The sequence below is a fragment of the Crocuta crocuta genome, unplaced genomic scaffold (assembly GCF_008692635.1).
Source record: "Crocuta crocuta isolate KB4526 unplaced genomic scaffold, BGI_CrCroc_1.0 scaffold30, whole genome shotgun sequence".
Lineage (NCBI taxonomy): Eukaryota > Metazoa > Chordata > Mammalia > Carnivora > Hyaenidae > Crocuta > Crocuta crocuta.
Genome location: NW_027528345.1, coordinates 10671792 through 10690028, shown reverse-complemented (window position 1 = coordinate 10690028; position 18237 = coordinate 10671792). Strand labels below are relative to the sequence as shown.

The 18237-nt window shown below is 36.5% G+C and overlaps 1 protein-coding gene across 1 annotated transcript in view; it reads left to right on the top strand.

Annotated features, from left to right (window-relative positions):
* The window catches only part of FAM186A (family with sequence similarity 186 member A), an 82197-nt gene extending 70947 nt beyond the window's left edge, over positions 1-11250 (top strand). Inside the window, exons 9-13 of the mRNA XM_077753672.1 lie at positions 148-340; positions 3165-3313; positions 4077-4079; positions 4543-4725; positions 11195-11250. Coding sequence (XP_077609798.1) covers positions 148-340; positions 3165-3313; positions 4077-4079; positions 4543-4725; positions 11195-11216 — 550 coding nt within the window. The 3' untranslated portion in view covers positions 11217-11250. The remainder of the gene's footprint in view (positions 1-147; positions 341-3164; positions 3314-4076; positions 4080-4542; positions 4726-11194) is intronic.
* The last annotated feature ends 6987 nt before the right edge of the window (positions 11251-18237 follow it).

The window sequence follows — 18237 nt, the reverse complement described above, 5'->3', positions numbered from 1 at the left end:
AACTAGATTAAGGTCTCATTAAGCAAGCCTCCCACCCCTCTCCCATTCCTCTCTACTTACTGTGGATGAGAACTGAAAGTAACTAGGTTTGCTAAATTAGGATCAGTAGGTATATCAATCTCACTCTCATTCATTTTTTTTTCCAAGAAACAACCTAATCAGGCGATTACAAGCGATCCAAAACACTGGGAAAGGTTATGAAACCCGGAACCTCTACATAATGCTGAGCAGAATTGATGAGTACCAGAAAAAGGTGATGCAGGTCTGGACCAACAAGCAGAAGTCTTTAGAGAAGAAACGGAATCAGTGCCTGAGGAAAATGATATTCTTATTTAGCCAGGTAACTTGTTTTCTATTCCCTCTCCCCAGTGTGTTGTAAGAAAAATGAAAGTGGTAAGCTTTGAAAATAACACTTACCTGGAGATATTATGTATACTAGTTTTCTAGGGGCTGTAACAAATTACCACAAACTTGATGGCTTAAGACAATAGAGATATATTGTCTCCTTTCTGGAGGTGAGTTTGTGGAATCAAGATGTTGGCAGGACTGGCTCCTTCTGAGGCCTCTGAAGGAGAAATTTGTTCTGTGCCTCTCTCCTAGACTCTGGTAGCTGTCAACAACCCTTGGCATTCCTTGGCTTGTAGTTGCATACATCCAATCTCTGCCTCTGCAGAGACGGCCTTCTTCCCAATGTGTCTAATATCTTCTATTCTGTCTCTTATAATACATGTGTCATTGGATATAGGACCACCTGGTTAGTCCACGATGATCTCATCTTGAGGTCCTTAATTACATCTGTAAAGACCCTTTTTCCAAATAAGGTCACTTTCACAGATTCTGGGTGAACATATCTTTTGAGGGGTTTACAATTCAAGCCAGTACACCATGACCTCAGTGAAAACTCTTAAATTGATGACAGGGATGCTGACTGGACTCCCTAGATGGGAAAAGATTAGAATTGGAATGACTTCTAGAAATGCTCAACTCCTTCCTAGTCAACCCACATCTACCAGCCTCTAGATATAAAACTCTTTTATTTATNTGAGATCATGACCTGAGCCAAAGTCAGACGCTTAACCGACTGAGCCACCCAGGCACCCCGATATAAAACTCTTAAAGTTACCACTCTCCAACAGATTCATGATGGTTAGTTACTTTTCTCCTCAAAACTATCAGAAAGCAAATTTTAATAGCATGAGTTTACAATAAAGGAGATAAGAGTTTATTTAACTGGCTTACATAGCTTCAGATTCTTTGTCTCCCTCTCTCTCTGACCCTCCCCTGCTCACACTGCCTCTCTCTCTCTCTGTTTCTCTCTCTCTCAGAAATAAATATTTAAAAATAAAAAGAAGGGATTTAGAAGTTAGGCTGACCTTGACTCCCATTTTGACACTTACTAGCTGGGTGGCTCTAGGCAAGTAACTTGAACTCTCCTAAGCCTCAATTATCTGATCTCTCAATTGGCAGGAACATTTGTTTCAAAAGGTTGTGAAGTTAGATAATACATTAATAATATTAAAACTATATAATCTAAGTGCCTATACGTCTGGAGTACTCAATAATATTTATGGATTATTATTAGCAATAACAGAGGACACAAATTTTTTTTTAATGCTTTGCAGTTCCATTTTTTAACCAGAAGTGTCTCAGAAGAGCGGTCTCTCATTTTCCTTTTTAAAGCCACCTTCCTGCTTTTGTCTGGCAGGTTTTCAGGATCAATTTTCAATATCCTTTTATTTGTTTCTCCCTCTCTCTGACTCCCCAAATTAATTTATAGCACCATGCACAGAATCTGATCCTGCTAAACTCTGAACAACACTCATTATGTCCCAGAGCCCCTCTGAGATAACCATTAGTATGCTTTTGGGAGTGACAGTGGCCTTCCAGAAAGTGATAGAGCTGAGATTAGAATGATTTGTTCTGGGATTACATGCTCCAACATGGAGCTCTGGAACATTCTTGGAGTTCTAGGGCTATCTTATATCTATTTTTTAAAATTTTTTTATAGTTTATTTATTTTTTGAGACAGAGAGAGACAGTACATGAGTGGGGGAGGGTCAGAGAGAGAGGGAGACACAGAATCTGAAACAGGCTCCAGGCTATGAGCTGTCAGCACAAAGCCTGACACAGAGCTTGAACCCACAAGCCATGAAATAATGACCTGAGCTGAAGTTGGATGCTTAACCGACTGAGCTACCCAGGCAACCCAAATTACTTGCTACTTTAAAAGGTATAGAATTCTCATCATAGCTTGATCCAAATTAGACATAATTTTCCAGGACAGCTATATCTTAAATATTAAAGCTCTTTGGTCAAAAAAGGGCTATTTTTGACACTTTTTGGTTTAAAAAAATATGGCCAATGTAGATGAAATAAAGCAAAATGAGTTGGCAGTGTCAAGAACTGTCTAATAGGAATCACAATATATAGAGCACTTCAGAGAATGAATAAGGGTCTGTGATTAGGGAATGCAGAATCTAGATGATGAGGTGATTATTAACGCATAAGAACGGAGAGGAAAAAGCAAAAGGGAGAAGAGGTTACAAATGAATAAATACCTTACAATGGTCCAGAGTTTGGTTCTGCTACCAGATTGTGTGAGTTCAAATCAGCTTCACCACATATTAGCTAAGAGACTTTTGGCAAGATGTGAATTTTCTGAACTTCAGGTCTCTATATGTAAGACAAAGACAACAATAGTACCCACCACCTCATAAAGTTGTTGTAAATACCAAATGAGTTAATATAGAAAAAGCATGTGATACTCAGTAAGTATTCAATAGGTGTTATCATTAGATTTGCATAGTGCTTTACGATTTATGAGGTGCTTCCATATATATTATCTTACACAACACTCACAAAAACCCTGTGTTATTATCTCTGTTTTGGAAATAAGAAGAGGTGTAGATAAAATTAGCAACTAACCCAAGTCACAAAGCCAGGAAATTGTACACCTTATACAGGTTTTTATATAACATAGGTGCCACCTCTGAAATTTTGTGTTGGAGGTGAAGGTGTAGGAGGAAGGGTGAAAGAGGATGGAGGAAATGGATTTGTAAGTGCAAAAGGAAGAGTCACAGTTTAGCTAGGGCCAGCTCAGGTCTTCCTAAAGGCTCTGACCCTTTTTTTCCCATGGTTTCCTTTTCTGATTTATTTATTTTCAGCTTCAACAGACGTATAAATTGAATCTTAGTCAACCTATCCCTCTCATTATCGACAAAAAGCAGATACCCACCTCTACCAAATCTGTTCAACAACCATTCCTAGAGCTGCTAATAGAAGACAGAAAGTCTGACACGTTCAAGAAATCTCGGTATGTGGTAGGAAAGACTGACATTAAACCTGTTTTGGATGATATGTGGAACCTATTCTTTTTTTTTTTTTTTCCTGCCCAAGAGCTTCCCCTTCCTCACAATTACGATATGGTGCAGTGGAGAATCTAAGGTAGTATTAATTTTCTTACCTAATTTAACAAGAGGCTTATTTACATATATTTCTACATAAATATTTAACATTTAATTTTAAGTTCCTTTTCAAAAATTGATCCTGGCTTGCTCCATGCCTGCTCTTTTCCAGGAATGAAGTAAGTCCAGTTTTCCTTTTAGTGGTTCCCCTTTATAACAATTTCAAGACTGGGGCTGTCTTGCCCCTACAGGTGACATGACAGTTATGGTCCTGGAGGTAAATAGACTGATGGAATCCCTTCCTTATAATGGGTCTTGGGGGCCTCATCTCACATGTATGGGCTTACTCCAAAGGCTCAACTAGGTGTTTAATTTTTTCCATGTCATTAATTGTGAATGCTAAAGACTTTAACTAAATAGTTGGATGAGGCAGAACTTTTTGAAAAGAGTGTTAGAATTCTTTTCGCATACTTTTGAACTTATATCTAACTGAATTATAACTAGTGTCAAGATTTTTCCAGATGAAAGATTAATTTCATTAATCATATGAGGACATACATTTATAGATTTGTGGAATATTTGCTAATTTGTGATGTGAATTGTTTTATTTTTGCTCACTGAATAATTTAGTTCAACTTTAAATTAATATTAAATTAAATTAAATAAATAAAGCCAGTCTTGCTAAAAAATGAAGCTGATTCTTCTTTATTATGAAACAAATTCTTTTAATACAGAATAAAGAAACTTAGAAGGGTTACTTTTTTCCTTTTTTTTTTTCCAGAGAGAAGGTAAGAGTTTTGGGAAGAAAGAGAGAAAAATGTTAATGGGGAAAAAATAGTCTGGATATGGTCTCCATATTCCATGAAGCTAAGAAGGTAGTTTTAAAACATTACTAGGCGAAGTCATGGAAATGGAAGTGCAGCTTTTGGGGAAGAAAAAAAGCTATTTTAGCAAATTCTGCTGTTTTAATTTATCTCTCAGTCAAAGTAGCATAGCTAATGTTTTTTAGTGCCAGAGAGGGCATCATAGGACAAGGTGGTGGTGAAGAGAAAAGGGGAGAATAAGAATCATACATTTTGATTGGATATGGAGCTCAGGAGAGTTTGGCACTTCCAATTAGTGCTCTCTGGTTCTTTAGGCAAGAAGACCAAATGGAAGCCATCTGGAATGCTGATCTGTCTACTTCAAGCTACCCAATAACAGAGAAGACATCAATACACTCACTCTGGGCCCAGCTGGGTGGGTACCCAGATATTCCTATGCTACTCCAGTTAGATGTTCAATCTACCTTCAGAAAATCTCTTGGATCCATTAAATCACAGTAAGTTAAGGACTGGGAGCACTCTGGTAATTGGGCCTTTGGTCATATATCTTCTGTTTCCCTAACTTGACCTTACCTTATGGCACCAGGGAATTACCAAAAGTAGGTGTTTGGTGTAAATTTAGACATTACCTTTTCCAGGATGCTGTATAAACAGAAGTATACAGTATGTAACCATCTGAATCTGTCTTTTTTCACTTAGCAACTTAGCATAACTCCTATGAAATTCATTCGTGTTATTACATGTATCATTAATACATTCCTTTTTATTTACTGATGGTATTATTCCATTATATGGCTGTACCACATTTTTAAATCCATTCATCAGGTGAAAGACATTTGAGTTGTTTCCACTTTGGGGCTATTATAAATAAAACTACTATAAAAATTCATATACAGGTTTTAGGGTAAATGTAAGTTTTTACTTCTCTTAGATAAATACCCAGAAGTAGGATTGATGGGTTAGATAAGTATGTTTAATTTTTATAAGAATTTGCCAAGCTTTTTTCCAAAGTGACTTTTCATGTCTGTATTTATTCAGTGGGGATAGTTCTTGTCCTGCCTCTGGATGAAAACCTAGATGGTTCTGTGACATTTCTGGTAACTTTTCAGTAATATGTCTATCTGGTTAGTAAAAAGTCCAGAACCATGTAGAAGTAAAACTTTCATTTTATTTTAAAGTTAGGCTTTCCCTCTCTTCCAGCTAAGACTATTAAACTTATAGTCAGAGAAGGAGGATATGAACAGCTTCTTTTTTCTACCCTACTACTTCTGTTCTTACTTTCCCAGTTTGATACTATGGACCCTGTAGGGGATTAGAGGTCTCGTAAGGGAGAAGAGAGGTGGTAAATGGAAAGTTCTTACTATAACTGCTGCGTTTTCTAACATCAGTGCTTCCTGGATGTGGCAGATTTTTAAAGCTGACTCACGAGGTACTTTGATCAGTTCCTTGGAGATCACCATCACTGGAGATCTCTTCTCTGCAGATTTCTTGATCTTGTCAAATATTTTTCTATTCCAACTGGTTGTTTACGTCTGTGATACCTCCAGCTTCTCTCTGCTGAGATGTTTTTGCATATTTAGGTATCCCTCACAGACAGAATCCATGACAGCCCTATGCCATCTTTCTTGGGTATACATATGTATATATGTGGCCCACATCTAGTCTAGTGGAAACAGAGTGGCTTTCTTTGTCCAAGTAAACTTTGAGGTTGAAGGCTTATCCCAATGCAGCAGCAGCAGGCTCTTTGCTTCTGCTATTAGTACAGCTAGCCAATCAATCACTGCCTTAGCTTTTTTTAAAGTATTGAATCAGGCCTCATTCTATTGGGCCTCCAAAATGCTGGGGGCTGTGATACGTTCTTGGAGTGGAGAATGGCTAGGTATGCTCTCAAAATCTTCTTCTCCTTGACCACTTCATACTCTGAGTGTGAGTTAGAAGATTAAGAATCAATTTAATTAATATTCAACTTTATCCAGTCAACCTGAATTTAATCTGACAACTTTTTCATTGTGGTTTATCAAAACTTCCATTTTGATATGCTACCACATACAAAATGTGTATTAGGAGTTTCTAACTTGTATTGGTAGATGCCTGAAAACATTCAGAGTAAGAGGTGCTGAAAACAGTGAAACAAATTAAGACATTATAGGAAATAGGAGAACTGAAGTCTTGGATTTTTGCTATTTTTCACTAAAAATAGAAATATAGAAAATATACATTTTAAGACATCTTAAGTTAGTAATAATGGGCACTATATTATCAGTTACTATTTGCCATTCTCCCTTTTTTTTTTCTCACTATGATCTCTTCAAGGCCTTCCTCCTCGCAAAAAGATTATATTTATTTTACTTTGCGAAAATTAAAGTACAAACCAAGAGATGTTCTTTCCCTCTGGTCTTAATTATTTCTACCAGTCCTTAGATCTCAGTTTAAACAATTATTCTTTCTGAGCTGTCTTCTCTAATCCCTCCTATGTGCTCCCATAGCATCTTATAATTAAACAGTATCCTAGCACTTACCATTCTATATTGTGTCTCATTATTTACCTCCCCTGATTTCAGACAATATGTTTTGGAGAAATTAGCTGCCTTTGTGCTGAACTGCCACTGCTTTTGCTCTGCCTGCTTTCCTTTCAAAAAATATTTATGGACTATTTAATATGAGCCAAGTACTATACCTAGGTACTAGATACAATATATGGGAAGGTCGCAAGAGATCATAGATAACAGGCAGAGGAAAAATTTGTGCAAAGATCTAGAGCCTATAGCGTATTGCTTCTTTTGGTTTATCTCCTTAAAAAAACAACAACAACAAACTAAATAATATTTCCACCTACTCCTCAGTTCCCTTTCTTCCTATTTCCAACAGAGGTGACTAGAACTAAGATTTCTCTTCCTGTCTGGATGAGTTATGTGACACTTGGAGCTACTGCAATCTTTGGCAGCCCGGAGGTGATAGCCACAAGATAAAAGGACAGTACACCAGGAATTACAGAAAGGGAAAAACAAAACCCTTTCCTTGATGATGTCTAGTTTCTAGAACAACCCTGAGTACACCTGCCTATGGACTTTTGTTAAGTGAGCAATAGATGGCCTTTGTTTAGTCAGGGATTCTGTTGCTTATAGTCATGTGAGCTTGAAAAGTATGTGTAACCTGCTGTTGTTGGATAAAGTAGTCTAGAGATGTCAATTATATCCAGGTGATTGATGGTGCCGTTGAGTTCAACTATAACCTTAATAATTTTCTGCCTGTTGTTTATGTCCAATTCTTTTTTTATTCTTTTTTTTTTTATGTTTTTTATTTATTTCTAGGAGAGAGAGAGAGAGAGACAGCGTGAGCAGGGGGGGTCAGAGAGAGAGGGAGTCACAGACTGCAACAGGCTCCAAGCTCTGAGCTGGCAGTCAGCACAGAGCCCGACGCGGGGCTCGAACCCACGAACCGCGAGATCATGACCTAAGCGAAAGTCGGACGCTTAACCGACTAAGCCACCCAGGCGTCCCTGTATATGTCCAATTCTGATAGAGGAATGTTAAAGTCTCCCAACTGCAACAGAGGATTCACCTGTTTCTCCTTGCAGTTCTATCAGTTTTTGCATCATGTAGTTTGATGCTCTGTTGTTAGGCAAAACAGTAAGGATTATTTTGTCATCTTGGCACATTGACCCCTTTATCATTATTAAATACCCCCTTTATGCCTGATAACCTTCCCTGCTTTAAACTGTACTCTGTCTTAAATTAATATAACTATTCCTTTCTTTTGATTAGTGTTATCATGGTATTTTTTCATCATCCATTTACTTTAAACCTACATATCTTTATATTTAAAGTCAGTTTCTAATAGACAACATATATTTGGGTCTTGTGTTTGGATCCACTCTTATAATCTCTGTCTTTTAACTGGCATATTTAGATCATTAACGTTAAGGTGATTTTTGATATAGTTGGACTAATATCTACCATATTTGTTACTGTTTTCTATTTATTGCCCTTGTTCTTTTGTCTTTCATACTTTTTCTGCACTTTTAGTTTTGAGATTTTATAATTCCATTTTCTCTCCATTCTTCATCTATACTTTTTTCATTACTTTTTAAAGTTCCTGCCCTAGACTTTGCACTATACATTTACAATGAACCCATGTCTATTTTCAAATAACACTATACTGCTTCATGGGTGGTGCAAGACCTTGCAATAACCAAATATTCCTAATTCTTCCTTCACTCCATCTCTTGTATCATTTCTGTCATCCATTTAATCTATACATAAGCATGCATATATCATTGAATACATTGTTGCTGTTATTATTTTGAATAAACTGTTCAAACCTAACAATCTGTTAGACAAGTTAAGAAAAATGAAACCTTTTATTTTTATTCCTTCCCAAATGCTCTTCCTATCTTTATGTAGATCCAGATTTCTGATTTATATCAAGTTCCTTTTTTCTGAAGAACATCTTTCAACACTGCTTGTAAGACAGATCTACTAGCTACAAAATTCTCTCAATTTTTATTTGTCTGAGAAAGTCTGTATTTTTCCTTCACCTAAAATTCTTTGCAGGGTACAGAATTCTAAGTTGGTAGTTTTTCTCTCAACACTTTAAAAAATTATTTATTTTTGAGAGAGAGAGACAGAGAGAGCCAGAGTGCAAGCAGGGAAGGGTCAGAGAGGGAGGGCGACACAGAATTCAAAGCAGGCTCCAGGCTCTAAGCTGTCTGCACAAGAGCCCAACAACACAGGGCTTGAACCCATGAACCATGAGATCATGACCTGAGCTAAAGTCAGATGCATAACTGACTAAGCCACCCAGGGACCCCTCTCTCAACAACATTATACTCATTATCTCTTAAACATTATACTCCTTTCTCTTGCTCGCATGGTTTCTGAGAAGTTGGATGTACTTTTTATCTTTGCTCCTCAATAGGTAAGGTGTTATTTTTCCTTCTAATTTCTTTAAAGACTTTTACCTTAAATATGATGTGCCTAAGTGTGACTTTTGGGGCATTTATCCTACTTGGTATTATCTGAGTTTCCTAGTTCTGTAGTTTGGTGTCTGACATCTATTTGGAGAAATGTTCCATTGTTATTGTTTCAAATATTGTTTCTATATTGTTTCTTTCTTCATACATATGCATTATACGTATGTTATACCTTTTGCAGTTATCCTCCAGTTCTTGGATATTCTGTTTTCTTCAGGCTTTTTTTTTTTTTTTCAGTTTTGGAAGTTTCTTTTTTTTAATGTTTTTATTTTATTTTTTTTGAGAGAGAGAGAGAGACAGAGTGAGGGAGGGGCAGTGAGACAGAGAGAAGGAGACACAGAATCTGAAGCAGGCTCTATGCTCTGAGCTGTCAGCACAGAGGCTGATATGGGGCTCAAACTCACAAGCCATGAGATCATGACCTGAGCCGAAGTTGGACATTCAACCGACTGAGCCACCCAGGTGCCCAGTTTATTAAGTTTCTATTGCCATATCCTGAAGCTCACAGATTCTTTTCTCAGCCATATCTAGTCTACTAATGAGGCCATCAAAGACACCCTTCATTTCTGTTAGTGTTTTTGATCTCCAGAATTTTTAAAAATTCTTTCTTACAATACCTATGTCTTTGCTTTAGTATCTATCTATTCCTGCATATTTTTCCATCAAAGTCCTTAGCATATTAATTATCATCGTTTTAAATTCTCAGTATAATTCTAACACCCCCACCATATCTGACTCTGATTTTGATGCTTGTTCAGTCTCTTCTGTGTTTTTTGCCTTTTAGTGTGCATTATAATTTTTGCTAAAATCCAGACATGATGTACTAGGTGAAAGAAATGCTGGCAAATAAGCCTTTAGTGATGTGGTATAAGGTATAGGAGAATGGGAAACATTACACAGTCCTGTGATTAGGTCTTAGTCTTTTGAAGAGACTGTCCCTCTTGTCCGTGAACTTTACCAGCGCTTCTTAATATCCTCCACTCTCACCTTTTGTGGCACAGGATGGCTAGAGGGAACTGGAATTGGGTATTTCTTTTCTCTCACATAGAAGGCTAGGGTCCCTTTGACTCAGACCTGTCTGTACTAAGCCTCCAGCAATTCATCAGTTAAAGTTTAAGTTTTTTTTTTTTTTTTTTTACCAGGCATGTTTTCTCATGGGTTTCTATTCCAGTAAGCTGTGATTCTATGTATTGCCTGACTCTCCAACTTAGAGTGCAACGGTTTGCCCTGTGACCTCACTTCTCTGAATATAGGTTGTTAGGATGGAGTAGCAACTTCTTGCATATATTCTTCAAAAATTTTCTATGCATTTACTTTTTGGTTGCAAAAATGGGCTCATATTGAACATGTTTTTTTTTTTTTACCTTGTTTAGTGTTTCACTTAACAGTACATCTTTAAAATTTTTCTATGTCAATATAGACTTACATCACCAGTTGTATTGATTGCATGATGTTCATTGTATAGTTCCATCACAATTTATTGAACTGTTTGCCTATTGATGGAAGTTTGGATATTTTTCAACATTACAAAAAATGCTGCAGCAAATATCCTCGCATAAGTTTGTACAGTTATCTGATGATTTCCTCATAAAAATGCCATTAAAATAATACTAGTTTTCTTCCAATTACAAAAGTAAAGTGTGACTATCATAGAAAATTTGGAAAAGACCAAGACATCCATGGCCAGAAATAACCATTGTCAATATTTAAGTTCTAACTTTAGGTGTAAGAAGACTGTCTAATAAGTAATAAGCTATTGCCAAGCTCTGCTCTTCCTGGGAGATATTCTGCCTTGTTAAGGTGACTTCTATAAATAGAGATTACATATCAATTTTATAGTTTAGTTTTGTGAGTTCTGGAGGCACTCTTATTTTCCCTATGAATCATCTATATTCTATTTAATGAACAGGATGTATTTAATGAGCAATTTGTATTAAGAACAATGTATTTAACAGCAATTTGTAATATGATAAATTTTCTTATCTTGTTTGCAGGTTTAAGAAGATTCCCAAGTGACTGTAAAATTAAATACAAGCATGTTGAAAGTGAATTTCAATGTTGCAGTAGAATTCCTATTTTCTTTCTTTCATGTACATACATTGCTTTCCTATTCTGTGCTTTTACATTCTGCCTATAGTTAAACATCATTTCCAGACTATTAACATTACCACTCAAGAAAGAATATCCTCTGCTCTAGATTACTAGAAGCACAAAGCTTCAATAAACTCTGTGATAGGCTGTCATAAAAGGGACATAATATGGCCCCTCACATGATTGCAAAGTGGCACAGTATACTTCCCAGAACCTAAACCCAAAGATGCCTCAGAAATAAGAAATGAGTGGATATAAAAAAGAAGGAGGAGGAGGAGGTGGAGGAAGAGGAGGAAAAAAAGAAAACCAACAGAAACCTCTGGAAGGTCAGAAGGTGATTATAATCTGGTAAAGAAGTGAAACAGTAGCCTGGGACAGAAGAAAGCCAGGCTTCCAACATGGGGAGTGGATTTGTGGAGAAATTTTGAGTTGGGCACTATTCTAACCCCCACAACTACCCATACTTTCATCACTGCCTTCCCTAGCAGATGCATATGGAAATACTATTGGTATGTAGAGTTAAAACAAAACAAAACAAAACAAAACAAAACAGAACAAAACACCAAAGGAAATGCTGGCTTAACCAACAAGCATCAACAGGTTTCCTTGTACCCTCCCCCCACCAACCCATAGGCCTTCTTTCCACCCACAGGACTAGATAATACATTCTTAGAAAATAACAAAGCCTAGGGTAAGATATAGAGAGGTTTGTAAAAGGGCAAAACCTTCTGGTGAGAATGACACACATGAGGATATTAAAGCTGGAGCCCTGCTCACCAGAGGTGGTACAAGCTAAGGTCTAGGTTTTGATTCTTTCTACCCCTTTCTCCATCCATTACCTAACAAGATAACTGATAATTGATACCCATGAGGAAAATGACCTCACAGGGAAAAATAACTAGAAAATTAGAAAGGCAATAAACTAAATAGCCTAGTCTAGATGACAAGAATAAATAGGATACATGCCAAATAAATGTCCCTAAAAGAGGATACTGATAACGAAGCAGAAACAGTTATAAAGAAACAAGCATAGGGGCGGCTGGGTGGCTCAGTCAGGTAAGTGTCCAACTTGATTTCTGCTCAGGTCATGACTTCATGGTTTGTGGGATCTGGCTCTGTGCTGAGTGCAGAGACTTCTTGAGACTCTCTCTCTCTTTCTCCCTCTCCCCAGCTCACACACACACTCTCTCTCAAAATAAATAAACAAACTTAAAAAAAATTTTAAATAAAAAACAAGTAGGATTACTGAATATTCAAACACAGTAGAAATAAACTTATTGGATGACATAAAGCAAAATGGAAACATCCCAAGATCAGGTCAAGAAACTTTTTGAGAAGACACTGAGAAGGAATTAGAGATGAAAGATAAAAAAAATGAAGAAATAATGAGGCTAGATATAGAAATGACAGCATTTATATAACAGGAGTGCTAACTAGAGAGAAAAAAAGTAAATGAAGGGAAGATGATTCATGAAAAAAAAAGTGAGAACTTCCAAAGAAAGATTGCTATTGAAAGGGTATAAGGGATGGTAAATAGAGTCAATATGGGAAATGGCATTTATTGATATTTTAATGAAATTTAAGAATTTCATAGGCAAAGAGAAAGTTTTAAAACCTTTCTAAGAAGATCAGCTTACCCATAGAGAAAACAAATCGGAATAATGTCAGACTGCTCAAGAGCAACATTAGGGGCAGGTAAACAATGAAATATTCTCAAAATATTAAAAACAGAAACTTTGACTCTAAAATTTTATATTCAGCTATAAGTTATCAATTAAATGTGAGGATACAATATTCTCAGACCTTCGAGGTCTCAGCAGATTATCGTAAAGATTCTCTGAAAATATTCCTGTAGGAAATAATCTAAATAAAAAGATTTTAGGAAATGTGGTAAAATTTAAGATAGTAAGAATGAGAAAATATCCTTGTAAAGTCTGTTGTCTAAAAAAGCATTTTATACACACACACACACCAGGTAAAACAAAGCAGGGAACACAGTGTAACATCAAGAGATAGATAAGAATGCATGTGTTAAAGTATTTGTCCTCCTAAAGGGGAAGATACAGATAGATGTTGATAAGTTTAATAAATTAGGGGAAAAATACTAGTAAATGCCTTAATAAGTTAGGGATAACTAATGAAGAACAGATATAAAATTCATGCTTTTCTGGGGTGCCTGGGTTGCTCAGTCAGTTAAGCATCCAGCTCTTGGTTTTGGCTCAGGTCATGATCTCACTGTTTCATGGGTTTGAGCCCCATGTTGCACTGTGCAGAGCCTGCTTGGGACTTTCTCCCTCTCTCTCTCTCTCTCTCTCTCTCTCTCTCCCTCTCTCTATCCACTCCTCTCCCACTCACACCGTCTCTGTCTCTCTCAAAATAAATAAACATTAAAAAATTTTTAAATAAAATGCATGCTNTCAAACCCATATATAAAATTGATTTATTCAAGGAAATGAGCAAGAAGCAAAAAAAAAAAAACAAAAAAAAAACCACTAAAAACTAAAATGGAATACAAGCTCTAACATACAAATAATTTAATATATTAGTTAAACTCACCAAAGAAAAGATAAAATCCCATATTGAATTTTTAAAAATCAAGTGGAGTGCCTGTTTGGCTCAGTTGGTAGAGTATGCAACTCTTGATCCCAGAGTCATGAGTTCAAGTCCCACATTGGGCATGGAGCCTAACTTTAAAAAAGGAAAAAAAAAATCTAGGAACATCTGGGTGGCTCAATCGGTAAAGGGACAACTCTTGATTTCAGCTCAGGTCATGATCTCAGTCATTAGATCAAGCCCCACATAGGGCTCTGCACTGACAGTGGGAGTCTGCTTGGGATTCTCTCTCTCCTCTCTCTCTGCCCTTCCCCTTGCACATGCACACTATCTCAAAATAAAATAAACATTAAAAAGGAAAAGAAAAAATCTAGCAATATAATGTCTACATGAGACACTTTAAAAAAAATTTTTTTAATGTTTTTTATTTATTTCTGAGAGACAGAGAGAGAAGCGTGAGCAGGAGAGGGTCAGAGAGAGAGGGAGACAATCTGAAGCAGGCTCCATGCTCTGAGCTGTCAGCACAGGGCCCATCGCGGGGCCCAAATCCACGAGCTGTGAGATCATAACCTGAGCCAAAGTCAGACGCCCAACCAGCTGAGCCACCCAGGCACCCTGTGAGACACTTTCAAAAAAAATTTATTTGAATATTTTGAGAGAGAGTGCAGAAAGCCAGAGAGAGAGAGAGAGAGAGAGAGAGACAGGGAGAGAATCCTAAGCAGGATCTGAACTGTCAGTGCAGAGCCCCAGTATGGGGCTTGAATTCATGAACTGCAAGATTATGACCTGAGCCAAAATCAAGAGTCAGATGCTTAACCAAATGACCTACCCAAGGGACCCCTAGAAACATTTAAAAGAAAGGCTGGACGAGTTAAACCAAAAGGATGGGAAATGGTAACAACCAAAAGAAAGCCAAGCAGATGTCTAACATCAGGTCAAAAATAGAATTCAAGGGAAAAAGCATCATTAGAAGCAAAGGGAGACTATAGATAAAGAACATGGAATATACAGAAAATATAATGCATCTATATTAATACAGGTGCTTATTATGACATAACTTCTAAATATACAAAATAGTAGCTGACCCCTGGCTCTCCCTGCAGCCCTCTAAAATGATGTCTGTTTTAACTCCCATAACCCCCTCATCAGTTGGCCTGGAAATGAGGTGGGGGTCTTACTCCTCATTGCTACTTCTACATCATTCTTCTCAACTCTCTAATAATACTCAACTTTAAATCTCCTGTTATTATGCCATATACCACTCATTGCCTTCTCTGTTGCAGTCCTTTACCTCCTCTTTGTTTACTGTCACTCTATCCAATACTTCTGCCATAACCCCTAGCAATTTCAATATTCACTGAACTCTTTACAATGTCTGACCTTGCAATGTTTTGATCTGTTCTCCTTTGGCGACTTAATCCTCTAGCTGTTTAGTCATACCCTTGGCCTTGTCATTGCAAAAACAAAACAAAACAAAAATACCCTGCAACCATCCCATAATTTCAGTTTCAAGTAACTGATTCTCTAAACATCACCTTTTTATAGCTCACTCCCACTAGTACCTGAGCTCCAACAATCCTCTAATCTCCACAGAGACCTTTTGCTTCATCGATTCCACCACCTTCACAGCATCCCTCACTCTTTTGTGTCCTTGATTCCTTTGTAATCTACTTTAAATTCCATGATAGATAATTATAATCAGTTCTTTGCATATGCTCTCAACTCAAACTCACTTGTTCCTCTCTTGCTCCAAAGTACTCCTTGGTTGACCACAGTCCAGCTTAAATAAAATTTTCTCAGCCTGCTTGATACCTGCATCCTAGCAGCTGAATGTAGTTTCAGAAAAACGTTCAAATTTGCTGACTAGTCTTACATTAAATAATCATTAACCTCACCTGGCCCCATAACATACTATATTTCCTTAATCCATTTGCTCTGACTTTCCTGGACAAGTTTTCTCCTACCTCCTCATATTCCAGAGGCCTTCTCTTTCATCTTTTTGGCTGATGACCAAGCTCCTTACCTCACTGAGGAAATGGAAGCAATCATTATTAAGTCCACATACTTCTCCTACCACATCTCCCTAACTATCTACATTTGTACCCATATATCTACTTTCTTTCTTGTTACCTGTGGATAAAGTATCCCCCTCCCATCTAATGCCAGCCCCTCACTTGTACACTAGATCTTATCTCCTCTTTTCTATTCAAGGACATTGCTTCAGTAATTCTCCCATCTCTCTCTGTACCATCAATTTTTCCTCTATACCATGATGTTATTTTTCTCAACTTTGGAAAAAAAAAACAACTCTTAGATCCACTTCCTCTACCAGTTATTGCTCCACTTCTCCCCCTTTCTTTCACACCAAAATTCCTTTTTAAAATTATGTAAACTAACTGTCTCTAATTTCTCTCCTCTCTTGAATCTACTCTAATCGGGTTTTTGCTCCTACTCCATCACTGAATTTGCTCCTAGCAAGATGGCCAACAATCTCCATACTGTTAAATCAAATGATCAGTTTTAAGCTCTTACTTGATATATCAGCAACATTTGAAACTATGGATCACTCTGTTTCTTTGACATAATTTTTTCACATGGGTTCCAGGACATTATACTCTCCTGGCTTGTCTTCTACTTTTCTAGCCAACCTTATATCTTTTTGCTGGTTTCTTTTCATCTCCCTGCCCTCAAAATGTTGCAGTAGTTCAGAGTTTACTTCTTAGACCTCTTGTCCTGTCTACACTCCCTTCATGGTCTCAACGTTATGGCTTTAAATACCAATATATGGCATATATAATGCTGATAATTTCAAATTTATATCTCAGCTTTGAGTTTGCCTCTGAACTTTGCCCCTGAATTCTAGTCCTATATATCCAACTATCCACTTGATATCTCCACTTAGCTGAGCTCTTGATAGCAGCAGACCTAGTCCTTATGCTTTGTCCCTGATGATATTTTTTGCCTTGAATTTGTAATTTCAATTCATCTTATATAAAATAGCTATTTTGTTTCTGTTTTTCATTTTGTTTGGTTTTTGGTGTTTCTGTTCATATTAGCCTGGAATACCTACTTATATGTCTTTCAATTTCTCTGTAGTCTTTCATTTTAAGCGTGTCTAGATAATATATTATTAGAACTTAATTTTTAAATTCAATCTGAGATCCAACCTGAGTTTCTACCTTCTTATTGAGGGATTTAACTTATCACCATTTATTGTAATTTCAGTTATATTAGGATTTATTTTTGCCATCTTGTAAAGATGAGTAGGATGGAAAACTAATGACCCGATTAGGAAAAAGAAAATATTCAAATAATCAAATCACATAATGAAATCTAAAGAACTAGTACAGATACAACAGAGACAGAAAAGAATATGATGGTCAATTATAAGCTGATATAATAAAAACTTAGATGAAACATGATTTTTGGAAAATTATGAAATTCTAAAATTGGCAGAAAACATTAAAAAATGAGCAAACTAAATACCTATAAATAAGTTGAATAGCAATTTAAAACCTTTCCCCCTGGGGTGGGGGGTGGGGGCTTAGGCTTATATGGTTTTACAGTAAATTTTACTAAGCTTTCAAGGGACAGATAATCCCTTTATCAATTAAATGTTCCAGAATATAGGAAAAGGGAAAAAGCTGCATAATGATTTATTCCAAAATAAGTACAAGAAAATAGAATCGTAACCATGTTACTGATGAAAATAGATTTTAAAAAATAAATGCAAAGAAATATTATTCAACCATGGTTTAACATGAGAAAGCAATCAATGTTATTGACCATATATGTAAATTAAAGGAGAAAAATCACACAATTTCCAAGAACTGTAGTATAAAACTCTTGATCATGTTACACATTTGTATTTAAAATGTCTTCAGAAAAACAGAAATATAATTCTCTATACTAGCAATAATGAACCAAAAATAGCAATACTATTCATAATAGCACCAAAAATTATAACATATTTAATGCTTAGTTCACAAATGTGGCACAATATGTTTACTCTGAAAAAACTTAAACTCTATGCAAGAATATAAAAGATCTAAAAAAATAGATAAAGTATGTTCTTAGTTAAGACAACTTAACTTAGTAAAGATGTCAGTTTCTTGAAAATTAATCTGTAAGTTCAAATCTTATTTTAAAGAGTGCCTGGGTGGCTCAGTCAGTTAAGCATCGGATGATTTGGGCTCAGGTCATAATCTCACGTCTGTGAATTCGAACCCTGTTCCAGGCTCTGTACTGACAGTGCAGAGCCTGCTTGGGATTCTCTATCTCCCCCTCCTTCTCTTGTCATTCCACTGCTTGCACTCTTTCTCTCAAAATAAATAAATAAACTTAAGAAATTTTTTTATGTTTACTTATTTTTGAGAGAGGGTGGGAGAGAGGA